Source organism: Dromiciops gliroides, chromosome 1 (genome assembly GCF_019393635.1).
Source record: "Dromiciops gliroides isolate mDroGli1 chromosome 1, mDroGli1.pri, whole genome shotgun sequence".
NCBI lineage: Eukaryota > Metazoa > Chordata > Mammalia > Microbiotheria > Microbiotheriidae > Dromiciops > Dromiciops gliroides.
In genome coordinates this window covers 467,548,081-467,564,714 of record NC_057861.1, presented here as the reverse complement: position 1 = coordinate 467,564,714, position 16,634 = coordinate 467,548,081, and the positions used below count along the sequence as shown (strand labels likewise).

General features: G+C 35.3%; 1 protein-coding gene across 5 annotated transcripts in view; it reads right to left on the bottom strand.

The window, feature by feature from the left end:
* The window catches only part of KCNN2 (potassium calcium-activated channel subfamily N member 2), a 167,655-nt gene that overhangs the window by 50,660 nt on the left and 100,361 nt on the right, over positions 1-16,634 (bottom strand). For all 5 annotated transcript variants that reach the window (XR_006354157.1, XR_006354158.1, XM_043977955.1 and 2 more), the window contains exon 4: positions 786-927. Coding sequence is in view for 3 of the 5 variants with exons in the window: in XM_043977955.1 (XP_043833890.1) it covers positions 786-927 (142 nt within the window). In the remaining 2 variants the exon portion in view is untranslated. The remainder of the gene's footprint in view (positions 1-785; positions 928-16,634) is intronic.

Here is a 16,634-nt window from a genome sequence, read left to right as displayed (position 1 = left end):
AGAACTAGGTCTTGGTCTGTATACTAGCCCTGAAACAGGAAAAGGAAGTTCAGAGTGAGACATGCCTGCCATATTGAGGTGATATGTTTGACTTAAAAAGCCCAAGAAACAGGTCACTCTATCATTCCCAGAGCCTAAGGGGTTTAAAATTCCCATTCACCATCATACTTAGGCACCTACCAAGAAAAAATAATGTTTATGATAATGATACACACTAAAATCAATGCCACAAATCAACTCCAACAATAAAACGAACTTGGAGACAAAGAACCAGCTTCCTAAAAACTCAGGGCAACTAAAATTAAATATTAAAAAGTATTAAATGCTCTATGTGTTTAGAAATTTAAAGTTGTTTATGATAAAAGCTATTAATCAACTATGATATTGTCCCACTTAACATCCAATGTTAGCACAACAACTGTACAAACTAGGTGTGCTTAAAATTTAGCAAGCTTCTATCCTTGAGATTTTCCTCTTAACTGTTATAAACTAATAACTTCTCAGCTAACCAGTGTGTCCTGGCCTTAAAAAGAAGTGACAATGTGTAGACTGAGGTAGATATTACTTAAAATATGTTTTACATGGAACTCCATGAAGTGAAGAATTGAAATGAGCAAGATAAAAAGGACAAAGAAGACAAATTTATGTCAGTTTTCTGTTAGGAAGAAACTATAAAATTGGTTTGAAGTGACTTGGCCCATGGATGGAACAACCTAAATATATTCTTATTAGAAGTGAAATAAAACAGAGTTTAAAGGAAGTGGAGAGAGGGAAGTGTCACTTACCATAATTCCAGTAAGTAAACAGACTCCTTTTCCACAATATGTATTAGGTACCATGTCACCATAACCAATGGAGAGAAAAGTTATTGAAATCAACCACATTGCTCCAAGAAAGTTGCTAGTGACATCCTGTTGATCATGGTACCTGAAAAAAAAGAAAATAAAACCTTATCAGCTAACCAATCTAAACATTGGGCATTGTTTTTTTTACACCTACTTCCTAAGCTATTGTATTCTTTTATGAAATGGGAGGTTAGAGGTAGTTAAATGAGAAATAAATTATAAATTGTTTACAAGAATGTTCAAGCTGTATTATACAACCCTCCTCTCTGTGAAGATAAATGTGAATAAAAGATGAATATGACTAACAAATACTTGTGAAAAAATGACAACAAAGATATATATAGTAGCACAAATGAATTAGTTTTATAGACAAACATAGAATTTGAGTTTGAGACCACTCGCCTTTAATTTAATCTTTCAAACACTTGTTGATATCAGTTATTATCTTCTCCTATTATTCAGACATGACTGGTTCACAAATTCCACTTAGAGCCTGTGGTTCCAGTAATGGATTTGTCCTATTTCATGGGTATACATTCATTTGTTAAGACAAGTAGCTACAGGGAAGCATGCTTTCTGTGATAATGGGATTAAGGTCAGATAATTGGTTGACATAGGAATTGAAACCAACATTTTGACCTAATTTGTATCATATTCATCCCATTGAATTACCTAGAGAAAGATGAAAACCCAGAAACATAGTTTGACTTGCAATTAGGACATTTAGTTTCCATCTTTCTCTGCCACTGATGATGTCTATGACTAGACTGATATAGTCCTTAACCATGATGTCAACTATTTATGGGGCCAGTTGTTCTGCCAGGCCAATATAGTGTAATACAGGAGATGGAAGTCTGAAAAAAGATAAATGCAAAGCACTGTCAAATAGCATGTCTTTGGAGAGAGGAAGGACTATCTAATTATGCTGTCTATTGTTATGTTCATAGACTTTACTTTCCAGCCAAATTGGACTTTCATGTTGTTGCCTGAATTTGATATTCTATCTACCACTTCCATTAATTATCTCACCCCAGCCTCTTTATCAGTGGAATGTAAATTCCTTGAGTATCAGTTAGTTGAATAGTGTATATTAAGTACTTATTATGTGCCAGGCACCGTGCTAAGCCCTGGAAGTACTATTATTATCTCCAATTCACAGATTAAGAAACTGAGACAGATAAAGTTTAATGATTTGTCTGGGGTCACACAGATAGTAGGTGACTGAGGCCAGATTTGAACTCATATCTCTTGATTCTGGGTTCAGTGCTATATCTACTATGCTACCTTGCTTTGCTTTATTTTTATATTCCCAGTACCTCTTTATATTCTCTGCACATACTGAGTACTAATAAATGTTTAATTTTAATCCAAATGGCACAAGTTCTAAGGCTCATTATTCTAGCCCCTGATAGTACTAATAGGTTGGGTCCCTAGTGATCAGTTAATGCTTTTACCTTCAAGTAGAACCTTGAGATTTTGGGGGAGATTTGAAACACTCTAATCCTCCCCAATTTAATTAAATAGTGCATGCTTTTGATGGATCCAAAAGCAATGTTCTTATCTGATAAAAGTATCTTGTTAATTATTCTAAGTGGGATTGGTATCAGTGATCTATTGATTCAATTAACCTACACATGTATGTTCTCCCAAAAGCTTAATAATTGTCTTCATCAAATCCCCCTGAGTATGTTTGGCAAAATCCATATTCCCAAATTTTGGATAGCATTCTAGTGATTTGGGGAGATTTAATATCATCCATCTTAAATTATACTAAAAAGTCTCCGGAAAAAGGCGACAAGGGAGTTTATATTCTAATTTGGACATTAACATTCTTTCCTACTTTCATCTACAGAGTAATACAATTTAACAAACAAATATCACTTTATAAAGTTCTCAGTTAACCCCTGTCTTGATGCTTACAAATTCCTTTCGCAACTCAAATCAATAAGGACAAAAAGGAAAAGAAAAAATAGCCTTCATTCTCAGAGGGAAAACCTGGTCCTTTAGAGCAGGGCTTTTAAAATTTTTTTCCACTTCTGACTGCTTTTTGTCTGAGAAATTTTTACGTGACCCTGGGTATATAGGTATATAAGATAGGTACATGTATAATCTTTTACTGTTGCCAAATTTTTCATGAACCCCACATTAAGTCATGCAACCCTATATGGGGTCATGACCCACAGTTTAAGAAGCTAGGCTATAAAGCTCCAAGAGCATATATTGTTTGTCCCTTGCTCTCAAAGAGGTCTGAAGACATCAGGAGGTGATGTCTTGACTTGTAAGTGAAGTGGATTTAGGTAGAGCTGTGCAAAGTCATCAGTCTCACTCTCTCCTCCAGAGTCATCAAAGTCCAGTGGCAAGACACAGGTCAGGATGACTGGTAATGGCCCTGGATACAGTGGGAGAACCTGGCCTTTTTAAGCTAACCCAGGTCTCAGTGATTAAAGGCTAGGTAAGAACTGAGGCAAAAGATGGCCTAAAGATGACTTCCTAAAAGAATGTCTGGGAGGGGGAGACTCTTGGAGTTTCTGGCCAGAATAGAAACAATTGCTGTTTACACTGATTCTGAGCCAAACAATGAGCAAATGAGGCTTGAGCTGGGACCTTTTATCAGCCAATCAGTGAGAGCCAGAGTGATTTGGGTTTAAAGGCATAGTCAAGTAAGACCATTTGAATCCCAATGGACTTTATCCAGCCTGGTTTTCCAGAGCTATATTTCAAGAAACCATAAATGAAAACTGTATAAGACCAAAGAGTTAGTTGTCCCAGTTTAAAAAAAAAAAACAACAACAATTACAGAATAAATAAGTAGAGATGAAAAAAATCTAGCCCTCAAGTCCTAAGTATAAATGATTAAAATGTATATTCCTTTGGACCCAGCACTCACATGTGAGGGTATGATCCTTCCTGTGGACAGAAGAAGAAGAGATGGGGAGAAGGAGATGGAGGAGGAGGAGGGGGAGGAAAGAGTAGCATTGTCCAACTGGAATTGACCTGCTATAGAGATTCCAGAGCATATAAAGCTCTTTTTAGAAGAAGGGGAAGGGATAGGGCAGGGTGGGGTGGAGAGAGCAGTGTAGAGTAGTGAGAGTTTTCTCTAGTTTCTTATAGGTTCCCAATGTAGATACTACCACTAGCCAATGCTGTTCTGGGGACACTGCTGGGATGTCATCGGGAAATCCTTTGACCTTTCAAAGTTCACAATGTCATCATCTGATCAATATTGGGAGAAGGAAAAAAGAGACTTAATTCTATCCCTCTGCCCCCAGCAACTCTCTGTCAGGAGATTGAGAGAACTGATTGCTCTCTTCTATAGTCTGGCCCACCACTCAAATGTTGAATCTGAATTGGCTTGTTATGTTATACAAACCATATAGGGCACGACTAAGTCTTCTCAATTAATCCCAACACATTTCCTGTGTAGCATCATTTCATTTTATTTAGTGACTTGAAGCACTCCACTATATTACAACATGATTAACTCAGTTGTTCACACTTGGTTTAATGCCTTCGATTGACAGAGCGACTAAATACATAAGTAGATAGATGACTAGATGCACTGATTGATAGCTATCATTTACCTAGCACTTTCTACGTGCCAGGCACTGTGCCAAGAGCCAGGGATATAAACAATCAAATAAGACAATTCTTCCCCTTAAGGAGCTTAAATACTAATAGGGGAAAATAACATAAAGAGGTGCTGGAAAAGCAGAGATATGTGGGGGGGGGGTGGGGCGGGGTGAGAGTGTTTTACCCTGGGATAATGATGGAGGAGATGATGGAGAAGTGTTGTGGAGGAGTGGGTCTTGGCAAAATAAGGCAAAAATTCACCTAACAGAGCTAGGGAACCTAGAGTCCAAATTGGCAATGGAGTGAAGATTTGAGAAGAGGGACATAGTAGGGAATGCGTCATGAAGGCCTGGGTCAAGGCAAGGTAAGGCAAAAGTCTTACTTAATAAGGTATCAGGACTATAACTTCTTGTTACTTAGGGGAAGAAGAGAACTGGGGGTTATTGATTCCCTGATTCAATTACTTCTACCTTACAATAATATAAATACATAGATATTTCATAAAATAAAAAGTTTCAATTGGGTTCATTCATAGCTGGCCCCAGTGGGGAAAATCTCCACTTTTGAGCCCTTTGTAGAAGACTTCTTAAACAGTGTGCACATTGTCTTCTCCCCTTGAATTTCTGATTAAATTGGATAGGCTAGGGCTTTTTGTTTGTTCCCTTCTGTTTTGTCAGATCTACAATTTCATTGGTATATAGAACTCTCAGTGAGATAACTTCATCTGCTCTGAAAAAGGAATGGTTGCTGAGGGGAGCTTGTTTTTTCCTGTTGGTGGAGACTGCTGAGTTCCTTTTTCGACTTTTACTTTCTTTCCCCCAAAAGGGAGGTCCTTCAAGCTGGATGTGGATAGTAGTTTTCCTGCTGACATCAGCAGCATACATCACTCAGGGCAGGCCAGGTGTGGCCCATATCCAATCATCCCTAGCTGGTTTCCCAGACAGTATGATCATTCAGGTGGGACTCCTGGGCATCTGCCAAATTACATTATTTTATCACACTTCTTTAACACTGTCTCTCCTTCAAAGTGTTTTGCTTTTGACCACTGTGTCCCCTTAATCTCCTCTCCCTTCTATCAACCCTCCCATTCTCTTATCCCTTTCCCCTCCTACTTACCTTTTAGGGTAAGACAGATTTCTATGCCCAACTGCTATTGCCTCTGACCCAGTTATGATGAGAGTGAATTTCAAGTGTTGCTCTTTCACACCTCTTTATGAGAGATAATTTACTCCATTTCACCTCCCCCACCCCCTTCTCCCAGTGCATCCTTTTTTCTCACTCCCTAATTTGTTTTTCCTGGATATCATTCCATCATAATCAACTCATACCTATATACCCTCTGTCAATGTACACTCCTGCTAACTGACTTAAAAATGAGAAAGTTCTTAGGAGTTATAAGTATCATCTTCCCATGTAGGAATGTAAACACTTTAACCTTATTGAATCCTTTATGATTTCTCTTGAGTCTTGTACAGAGTGGGTGAAAAAGGTCATGACATTTTAATAACTTTTTGAAAATGATTTTTTTCTTTATTTTTTGCCATTTATGAGATTTGATTTTTCACACATAATGTAAATTCATTTCTTATATATACTGTATATGATGCTATGGTATTTGTAAATTAAAAACAAAAAAATAAAGGAGTTATTAAATATTGAAAGCCCTTTGTGACTTTTGGCCCACCCTGTACTTGAAAGTCAAATTTTCTATTCAGCTCTGGTCTTTTCATCAGGAATGCTTGAAAGTCCTCTATTTCATTAAATGTCCAATTTCCCCCCTGAAGTATTACACTCAGTTTTTATGGATAGATGATTCTTGCTTATAATCCTAGCTTGTTTGCCTTCCAGAATATCACATTCCAAGCCCACACTGGTGCTTTAATTTAGAAACTGCTAAATCCTATGTTATCCCAACTGAGACTTCATGATATTTTAATTGTTTCTTTTTAGCTACTTTCAGTATTTTCTCCTTTACCTAGGAGCTCTGGATTCTGGCTATATTCTGGCTATTTCTGGGAGTTTCAACTTCAGGATTTCTTTCAGGGAGGTGATTGGTGAAGTCTTTCAATATCCATTTTACCTCCTGGTTCCAGAATATCAGAGAAGTTTTCTCTGAGAATTTTTTGAAAGATGATGTCCAGGCCTTTTTTTTTTTATAATGATTTTCAGGTCATCCAGTCATTCTTAAATTACCTCTCCTTGATGTATTTTCCAGGTCAGTTGTTTTTCCAAATGGATAGTTCACATTTTCTTTTTTCATTCTTTTGATTTTGTTTTATTGCTTCTTGATGTCTCATGGAATCATTAGTTTCCACTTGCCCAATTCTAATTTTTAAGAAATTATTTTTTCAGTGAGCTTTTGTATCTCCTTTTCCATTTGGCCAATTGTACTTTTTATTTAATTCTTTTCTTCAGTGATTTTTTTTGTTGCCTCTTTTTCCAATTGGCCAATTCTGTTCTTTAAGGTATTCTCTTTAGTGGATTTTTTTTTGCCTCTTGTACCATTTGACTTATTCTGTTTTTAAAGGTATTTTCCCCCAGTATTTTTGTGCCTCCTTTACCAAGATGTTGGTTCTTTTTTTTCATGATTTTCTTGCATCACTGAAATTTCTTTTGCCAATTTTCTCTTTACCTCTCTCATTTGAATTTTAAAATTCTTTTTGAGCACTTCTTTTTGGGTCTGAGGTCAATTAACTTTTTTCTTTGAAATTTTGGATGTAGCAAGTTTTGACTTTGTTGTCTTCTGAGTTTGTGTTTTGATCTTCCCTGTCACCAAAGTAACTTTCTATGGTTAAGCACTTTTTTGGTGTCTTCTCATTTCCCCAGTTTATTTTTTGACTTTTAATTTTATATTAAAGTTGGGCTCTGCACCTGGGGTGGTAGGTACACTGTCCCAAGTTTCAGGGTTTTTGTGTTGCTGTTTTCAGAGCTAGTTCTGGTAATCTGTAAGTTTTCAGTTCTTCCAAGTTGGTATGACCTAGGGAGAGGTGTGGTCACTGTTCTCCTGATCTGTAAGCAACCACAAGTACTCTTTCCCATCTAACTTTTATCAGGGTCCCTGTTCTTACTAATGCTCCACCTTACCCTAGAACTGTGACCCAGATTTGAATATGGGCAATACAAAATAGTCAGGCTCCCAATGCTAGCAAAGAGTCCCCTGTAATCTCCTTCTGAGTAGTTGTCCAACTCCCTTACTATCTGTGGGCTGAGAGCTTTGGAAGCCATCTCTGCTGTTGATTCAATTATCTCTAAGATGCCTTGCTCACTTTCCAGGAGCAACCTGCATTTGACTGTGTTCCACTCTCACTCCTGTGAGAAATACCTTTCCTGCAGACCTTCTAATTTGTCTTGGGCTGGAAAATTGTTTCACTTCATCACTTTTGTTGGTTCTGTCATCCTAGAATTTGTTTTAAGCCATTATTTTAATTTTGCTTGGAGGGGAATTTGGGAGAGCTAAGGGAAGTCCCTGCCTTTACTTGGCCATCTTTACCTGGCTACCTGTCCTTTACTCTGCCCTCCTGTATTTTCATTCAAAATAATATCTATATTTCAGAAGGTTGGATATAGAGTCAGAAGACCTACTTAGAGCATGAATGACCTTGGGCAAATTGTTTATGATCTCTGGGCCCTAGTTTTTTATTTGTAAAATGACAGTTTGAACTAGGTTACTACATATTGTAACTCCAAGTTTTCATTTAAACAAATAATAAAAAGAAGTAGAATAGTCAGTGTTAAATACCAGTATACAGCATGATTTTATTGTAGAGCCTGGCACATAAATCAATGTTTTTCTCATTATTTTTTTCTTCAAATTTGGTTCCATTTTCTTTGTTCAATTCTACATACATAAAATATTCCTCCCACTATTTCTGAAGTATGCAAAACTAAGAAGGTCTGTACAGTCTTTTTTGTACTGGTAAATATTTCTTCTTTTTTTCATGGTGAAAGTGACCAGTGGTACTAAAAAGAGACTGTGCAAACAGGAGAAACAATTAAGTAGAAACCATACACAATCTAGTTCAAAAAGACAGCATTTCAAATAAAAAAATGAACTCATTGAAGGAAAAAAGATAGGGGCTTGGGAGACTATCTATGTATCAAATGCTTAGAGTCTTACACGAAGCAACGATTAGATTTCCAAAAAAAAGGGAGTTAGCTACATGTTTTCTGGTTATTTATGTTTTTGCTTTTGAAAATTTCCATTTACATTAATAAAAAGGATTCTATAACTATGAATATCATTGTATTCTTAAAATCATCAGGTTCATGGATTTTAAATACTATATTAAAATCATGTAAAGGTGAGGTACATAGAACCATGATGACATATTACAAATGAGGTTATAAAAATTAAGGCCAGAGCAGAATTGCCTTTGTTTAATATCCTTTTGGAATGGAAAAATCCCTTGTTAAAAATAGGCATACTGCTATCAGTTTTCTTGTAGTGTGATCAAACATATTTTGTTTACTCTTTAAATAGATATTTGAAGCTATTCTTTGTAGCTAGCAGGGAATTTCTACACTGGCATAGTAAAGTATATTATTTTAGGGACTACCACTACTGTTTTCCAAATACATGGAACTTAGCTGTGAGGGATAGCTTTTCTATTGGAAAGTAGAGAACATAGTTGTATCTAGTCACTAGATGGCACTACCACACTGTTTTGTACCTAGGTTTGCATGACTGAATCGTGTATAACCAAATTACGTGGGTACAGTACCAGGAATTCAGGCAAGTAGAGAACATTCTATCCTTTTAAAAAGTTTATTGGGCTCAAAGTCAACTACAAAAGCACACATTTGGAGTAAGAGAGGTTCAGGTATTCTAGTACTGGACAGTCTTAGTTCAGGGTCAATCCAGAAGATTGTTCTAGATCCATTCTGGGGCAGACGTTTTTTGTTCATGACCATTGGCTACATTCTAAGCATATTAAGAAGTAAATGTGAAATGTCATTATATCTAAATCTAAACAACAGATCAAGAACCAGGCCAGACCACTTAAAGTGTTTACAAACAGAAGGAGGAGGGGAAGAAGAAGGAGGAAGAAGAGGAAGAAAAGGAGGAGGAGAAAAAAGATGATTGGTAACACAAGCATGAAACATTTTAAATAAAGGATATGAGGTTTTTACCTGGTGAACAAAATAAGAGTTGAACAGAAAAATTAAGCAAATAAAATAAACAAATATAGATAAGGAAGAAAAGCAGGAAGAAATTTCTCACCATCATTCCATTAAGCACCAAAAGCTTAAAGGAAAAGCCATATTACACCTTTCTGGATAATGCCACCCTCTTCTGCCCCCCACCACTTCCCTTCTCACCACAGCCAGCACTTCTGGAAAAGGGCAGGTAGTAGTTAAGTTTCTTCACCTACATAGTAATTAGCATGGATTTTAATAAACAGTTTTAAAAAGTTGAAAGTGTTTAAAATCTATCTAGAGTCCTTTGTATAACACTTTGTCCCATCATTCCTTAACTTGTACTATATTTGTCTGTGTACTTTCTATAACCCATTCCCTTTAGAATGTTATCTCTTTGAAGGCAAAAAATAGCATTTGTTTTTTTAACAAATCCAGTATCCCTAGCTTTTAGCATTATGCCTTGACGAGAGTAGGAACTTAAATGTTTATGCAATTGAATTGTAAGTTTGTTAGAGCAGTGACATTGTAGGTGTCTAAGCCACACCTACAAACCTTTCCAAAAAACTTAGTGTTGGTGCATAGAAACACTTATTGATGTTAAAATTTCATATTTTTAATAGTGTTTTGTTTTGTTTTTGGTGGGGCAATGAGGGTTAAGTGACTTGCCCAAGGTCACACAGCTAGTGAGTGTCAAGTGTCTGAGGCTGGATTTGAACTCAGGTTCTACTCAATCCAGGGCAGGTGTTTTATCCACTGCACCACCTAGGTGCTCTTCCCCTCATATATTTAATCTTAAAAACAAAGTCATATTGACAACATAGGGTACTCATAGGGAATAGAGCCCTGGATTACAGTAACAAGAATTATTGGCCACTCACACCTTAAAATTCTAAATTCTTTTTCTTGGAAGGCCCATGGGGGGAAAAAAGCACATTGATAGACCAGTGAATGGATATAAATATTCTGGAAAGCAATTTTGTATTAAATACAAAAAGTCTTGCCTTTTGACACAGCTATACCATGCTAGGCATATATCTAAAAGAGACCAAAGAAAAAGGAAAAGTTCTTATATGCACAAAAATATTTGTAGCAGGTGTGTGTGTGTGTGTGTGTGTGTGTGTGTGTTGACAAAAAACTGGAAACTAGGGATATGTCCATCAATTGAAGAATGACTGAATAAATTGTGGCATATGAATGTGATAGAATACTCTTGTGCTGTAAGAAATAAGGAAGTGGGTGATTTCAGAGACATGAACAGACTTAAATTAAATGATACAGTGAAGCAAGCAGAACCAAAAGAACAGTTTATAACAATATCAATATTATAACAACAAATAATTTTGAAGATTTTCTTTTGGATGAAGAATCAAATGAATAGAACCAGGAGAACAATTTGTGCAATAATAACAACAATGTAAAGACAAACAACTTTGAAAGGTGAATGATCAATGTAATGACACATCCATGATTCCAGAGTACCTATGGTGAAACATGCTATATAACTCCTAAAAGAGAGGTGATGGATTCAGGGTACAAAATAAAACATATATATGTATGTATGTATGTATGTATGTATGTATGTATATATACATACATATATACATGTATATATTCACATACACACATACAAATACACACATATATGTATATAATCTCCAATGAGGGAATTTATTTTGCTTGACTATGCATATTTTTTTTTCCAGGGCAATGAAGGTTAAGTGACTTGCCCAGGGTCACACAGCTAGTAAGTGTCAAGTGTCTGAAGCTGGATTTGAACTCAGGTTCTACTGAATCTAGGGCCACTGCTTTATCCACTGTACCACCTAGCTGCCCTGACTATGCATATTTGTTACAAGGAATTTCTGTTAGGGAAATAAATTACAAGGGAAAGAAAATAGATTTCTATTAATTAAGATAATAAAACTTTTAAAAAAGGTAAAGCACATATAAATATCATTTTTGTAATCAGTAAGTACAAAAAATTAAGCAGTTAATACTGTTTTTTTCCTTTTAAAGATGAAGAAAATAGCATACTTTTTCTTTTGAGGTCAATTACAAGGTACAATTAAGATCCAGTTTCTCCACTTAACTCTAAGGATTAGTTTATGCCCCTTCAAAAGTGCTTATGGAAAGCACTTCCTTTGAACAACATGGTCCCTTGTTAAAACCTAATAGTCGTTTAATAAATGTTTGTTGAATTGAATTAAATAGTCAGTGAGCCCTAATGTCTTCATGTTATTATTATTATTATTATTATTACAAAATGTCTTTATTTTACGTTCAATCCAGAAAAACATGAATGAGGGGAAAGGAAAGAGTGACAATAAATATATTATACCTCTATGTTTTATATTTGGGAAATTTTGAAGTGGAACCAGACCACAAAGACTTTTATCTTCATTGTTTTAAGAGGCAAGCTTAGATTTCTGGGGCCAAGATGGTGGAGTGATTTAGGAACTCACCTCAGCTCTCCCAAATTCCCCTCTAAATAATGCTTCCAAACCAATTTTGGATTGGTGAAACAGTGTCTCAGCCCAGGATAACTTGGAGTGTCAGGAGGAAAGTCTTTCACTGGGGTGAGGGGAGTGTGGTTCAGTGCAGGCTGCTCCCAGGCAAGTTGCAAGGTCCTGAGCCCTAGAGCAAGCTGCTAGTGAGATGGTATGCCCAGTGCAAATCAGCAGTGAGTATCAGAGTACACAGGTAAACAGAAAAGCATACCAGAGTAGACAGGTAGATAGAAAAGAGAAAACATAAGGTATCCAATAAGGTTAGACTGTTTAAATTCCTACATGGGAGGATGATACTTATAACTTATGAACTTTATTATTTATTATTAAGGCAGGTAGAAAGGGTGTACATGGGAGGGCATAGGTATGAGTTGACTATGATGGGATGATATTAATTTAAAAATCAAAATTAAGGTGTGAGAAAGAAGATTGCACTGGGAGAAGAGGAGAGAGAAAATGAGGCAAATTATCTTACATAAAAGAGACATGAAAGAGCTATTACAGTGGACGGGAAGATGGGTGGGGGTGGTGACAGGCAATGCTTGAAACTTATTCTCATCAGAATTGGCTCAAAGAGGGAATAACATATACACTCAGTTGGATATAGAAATCTACCTTAACCTATGGGAAAGTAAGAAGAAATGAAGAATAGGAGAGAGGCTGGTAAAAGGGAGGGTGGATTGGGGGAGGGGATGGTCAGAAGTAAAACATGAGTCAGAAGGGACTGGGTGAAAGGTGAGAGAGAAGGATAAACAGTGGGAAAATGGGACAGAGGGAAATACACAGTTATCATAACTGTAAATGGGAATGAGATCGATTTACCCATTAAAAAAAAGCAAATAATATAATATATTAAAAGCGAAGATCCTGGGGCAGCTAGGTGGCGCAGTGGATAGAGCACCAGCCCTGGATTCAGGAGTACCTGAGTTCAAATCCAGCCTCAGACACTTAAAACTTACTAGCTGTGTGACCCTGGGCAAGTCACTTAACCCCAATTGACTCACTAAAAAAAAAAAAAAAAAAGCCAAGATCCTATAATATGTTATATACAAGAAACACATATGAAGTGGAAAGACATACACAAAGTAAAGATAAGGGGGCAGTATCTATTATGCTTCAGCGGAAGTAAAGAAAAGGTATGGATGGCAATCATGATCTCAGACAAAAAGGCAAATAGATCTAATTGGAAGGGTTAAGTAAGGAAATTATATCTTGAAAAAGGGTACCATAGACAATGAAGTCATATCAATAGTAAACATATCACAAAGTAGTATAGCATCCAAATTTTAAAAAATGTTAAATGAGTTACAGGAGGAAACAGACAGTAAAACTGTACTAGTGGGGGATCTCAACTTTCCCCTTGCAAACCTAGGTAAATCTAACCAAAAAATAAACAAGAAAGAAGTTAATGAGATTAATAAAATTTTAGAAAAGATAGATGACAGACCTCTAGAGAAAAGTAAATGGAAATAGAAAGGAATATACCTTTTTTTCCTCAATGGTACATTGCACCTACACAAAAATTGACCATGAATTAAGGCACAAAAAACTCACAACTGAATGCAGACTAGCAGAAATATTAAATGCATCATTTTCATATCATAATGCAACAAAAATTGTGTTCAATAAAGGGCAGGGGGAAATAGATTAAAAAGGAATTGGAAACTAAATAATCTAATCCTAAAGAATAAGTGGGTTAAAGAACAAACCACAGAAATAATCATTTTATTAAAAAGAATCACAATGAGACAACATACCAACATTTATGGAATGCAGCCAAAGCAGTACTTAGGGGAAAATTTTTATCTCTAAATACTCACATCAATAAAATAGAGAAAGAAGAAATCAATGAACTGGGCATGCAACTAAGAAAACTAGAAAAAGAACAAATTAAACATCCCCAATTAAACACCAAATTGGAAATTTAAAAAAAATTGAAGAAAACCATTGAACAAATAAATAAAAATAAAAGCTGGTTTTATGAAAAAATAGATAAACCATTGGCTATTTTGATTTTTTAAAAAAGGAAAGAAGAAAAACAAGCTGCATCAAAAATGAATGGGGTGAATTTACCATCAATGAAGAAGAAATTAAAGCAATTATTAGGATTATTAGGCGCTATTTTGCCCAACTATATGCCAACAAATCTGACAATCTAAGTGAAATGGATGAATATTTACAGAAATATAAATCGCCAGATTAAGAAAAAGGAAATAGGATACTTAAATAACCCCATCTTAGAAAAAGAAATTGAACAAGCCATCAATGAACTCCCTAAAAAAAGATCCCCAGGACTAGGTGTATTCACAAGTGAATTCTACCACACGTTTAAAGAATGCTTAATCCCAATGCTATATAAATCATTTGAAATGACAGGAGGAGTGCTACCAAATTCCTTCTATAACACAAATATGGTGCTGATACATAAACTAGGAAAAGCTAAAAACAGAAAAAGAAAACTATAGACCAATTTCCCTAATGAATATTGATAAAAAATTTTAAAATAAAACACTATCAAGGAGATTACAGCAATATGTCACAAGGATCATATGCTATGACCAGGTGGGATTTATACCATGAATGCAGGGCTGGTTCAATATTAGGAAAACTTTCAGCATAATTGACCATATTGATAACAAAACAATAAAAATCATATGATAATTTCAATAGATGCAGAAAATGTCTTTAACAAAATGCAACAATCATTTCTATTAAAACGCTAGACAATATAGGGATAAATGGAGTTTTCCTTAAAAAAAGATAAATATTATCTATCTAAAACCATCAGTAAAAATTATCTGTAATGGGGATAAGTTAGAAGTCTTCCCAATAAGATCAGGGGAGAAATAAGGATGCCCATTATGACTGCTATTATTCGATATGGTACTAGAAATGTTATCTATAGCTATAAGAGAAGAAATAGAAATTGAAGGAATTAAATTAGACAGTGAGGAAACAAAACTATCACTCTTGGCAGATAATATGATGGCATACTTGGAGAATCAACTGAAAAACTAGTTGAAATAATTTAGCAAAGTTGTAAAATATAAAATTAATGCACATAAAATATTGGCATTTCTACATATTGCCAACAAAGTCCAGCAGCAAGAGGGATAAAGAGAAATTCCATACCAAATAGCTGTAGACAATATTAAATACTTGGGATTCTACTTGCCAAGACAAACCCAGGAACTATAAGAAAACAATTACAAAACACTTTTCACACAAATAAAGTCAGATTTAAACAATTGGAAAAATATTAATTGCACAAGGATAGGCTGAGACAATATAATAAAATTGCCAATTCTACCTAAATTAATCTACTTATGTAATGTCATGCCAATCAAACTACCAAAGATTATTTTATGGTGCTAGAAAAAATAGTAATAAAATTCACCTGAAAGAAAAAAAAGTCAAGAATATTAAGGGAATCAGTGAAAAAAAGTAAAAGTAAAAGAAAGTGACCTAATCATATCAGCTCTCAAACTGCATTATAAAGGCATTATAAAATCATCCAAACAATCTGGTATTGACTAAGAAATAGAGTGGTGGATCAGTGGAACAGATTAGGTACATAAGACACAGTAGTAAATGACCACAGTAATTTAGTATTTGATAGACCCAAAGATGCAACTTTTTCAGACAAAAACTCACTATTTGATGAAAACTGCTGGGAAAATTGGAAAACAATATGGCAGAAATTAGGTACAGACCAACATCTTACATTGTGTACCAGGATAAGATCAAAATGGGCACATGATTTAGACATTATGGATAATGAGATTAGAAATGAAATGTAAAATGGCTAATTTTGATTATATTAAATTAAAAGGGGCTTGCACAAACAAAACCAATGTAACCAACATTGGGAGGAAAGCAGAAAACTGGGAAACAATTTTTACAGCAAGTATCTCTGGTAAAGGCCTCATTTCTCATATATAGAGAGAACTGAGTCAAATTTATAAGAATACAAATATTTTCTCTTTAATAAATGGTTAAAAGATATGAACAGTTTTCAGCCAAAGAAATCAAAGCTATCTCTAGTCATATGAATAAATGCTTTAAATCACTATTGATTAGAGAAATGTAAATTAAGACAACCCTGAATTACCACCTCACACCTATCAGACTGGCTAATATGATAGAAATGAAAAATTTCAAATGTGGGAGGGGATGTGGGTAAACAGGGGCACTAATGAATTGTTGGATTTGTGAACTGATCCTGGAGATCAATTTGGAACTATGCCCCAAAGGCTATAAAACTGTGTATAACCTTTGACTCAGCAATACCAATATTACATCTATATCCCAAAGAGATAAAAAAAGGGACAAGAAACTTTTCATACAAGGATATTTATAGGAGCTCCTTTTGTGGTGGCAAAGAATTGGATATTGAACAGATGTCTATCAATTGGGGGATGGGTAAACAAATTGTGGTATATGATTGTAATGGAATATTATTGTGCCATAGGAAATGATGAGCAGGATTATTTCAAAACAACCTGGAAAAACTTGCATGAACTCATGCAGAGGGAAGTAAGAAGAACAGGAGAACGCTATACACATTAACAGC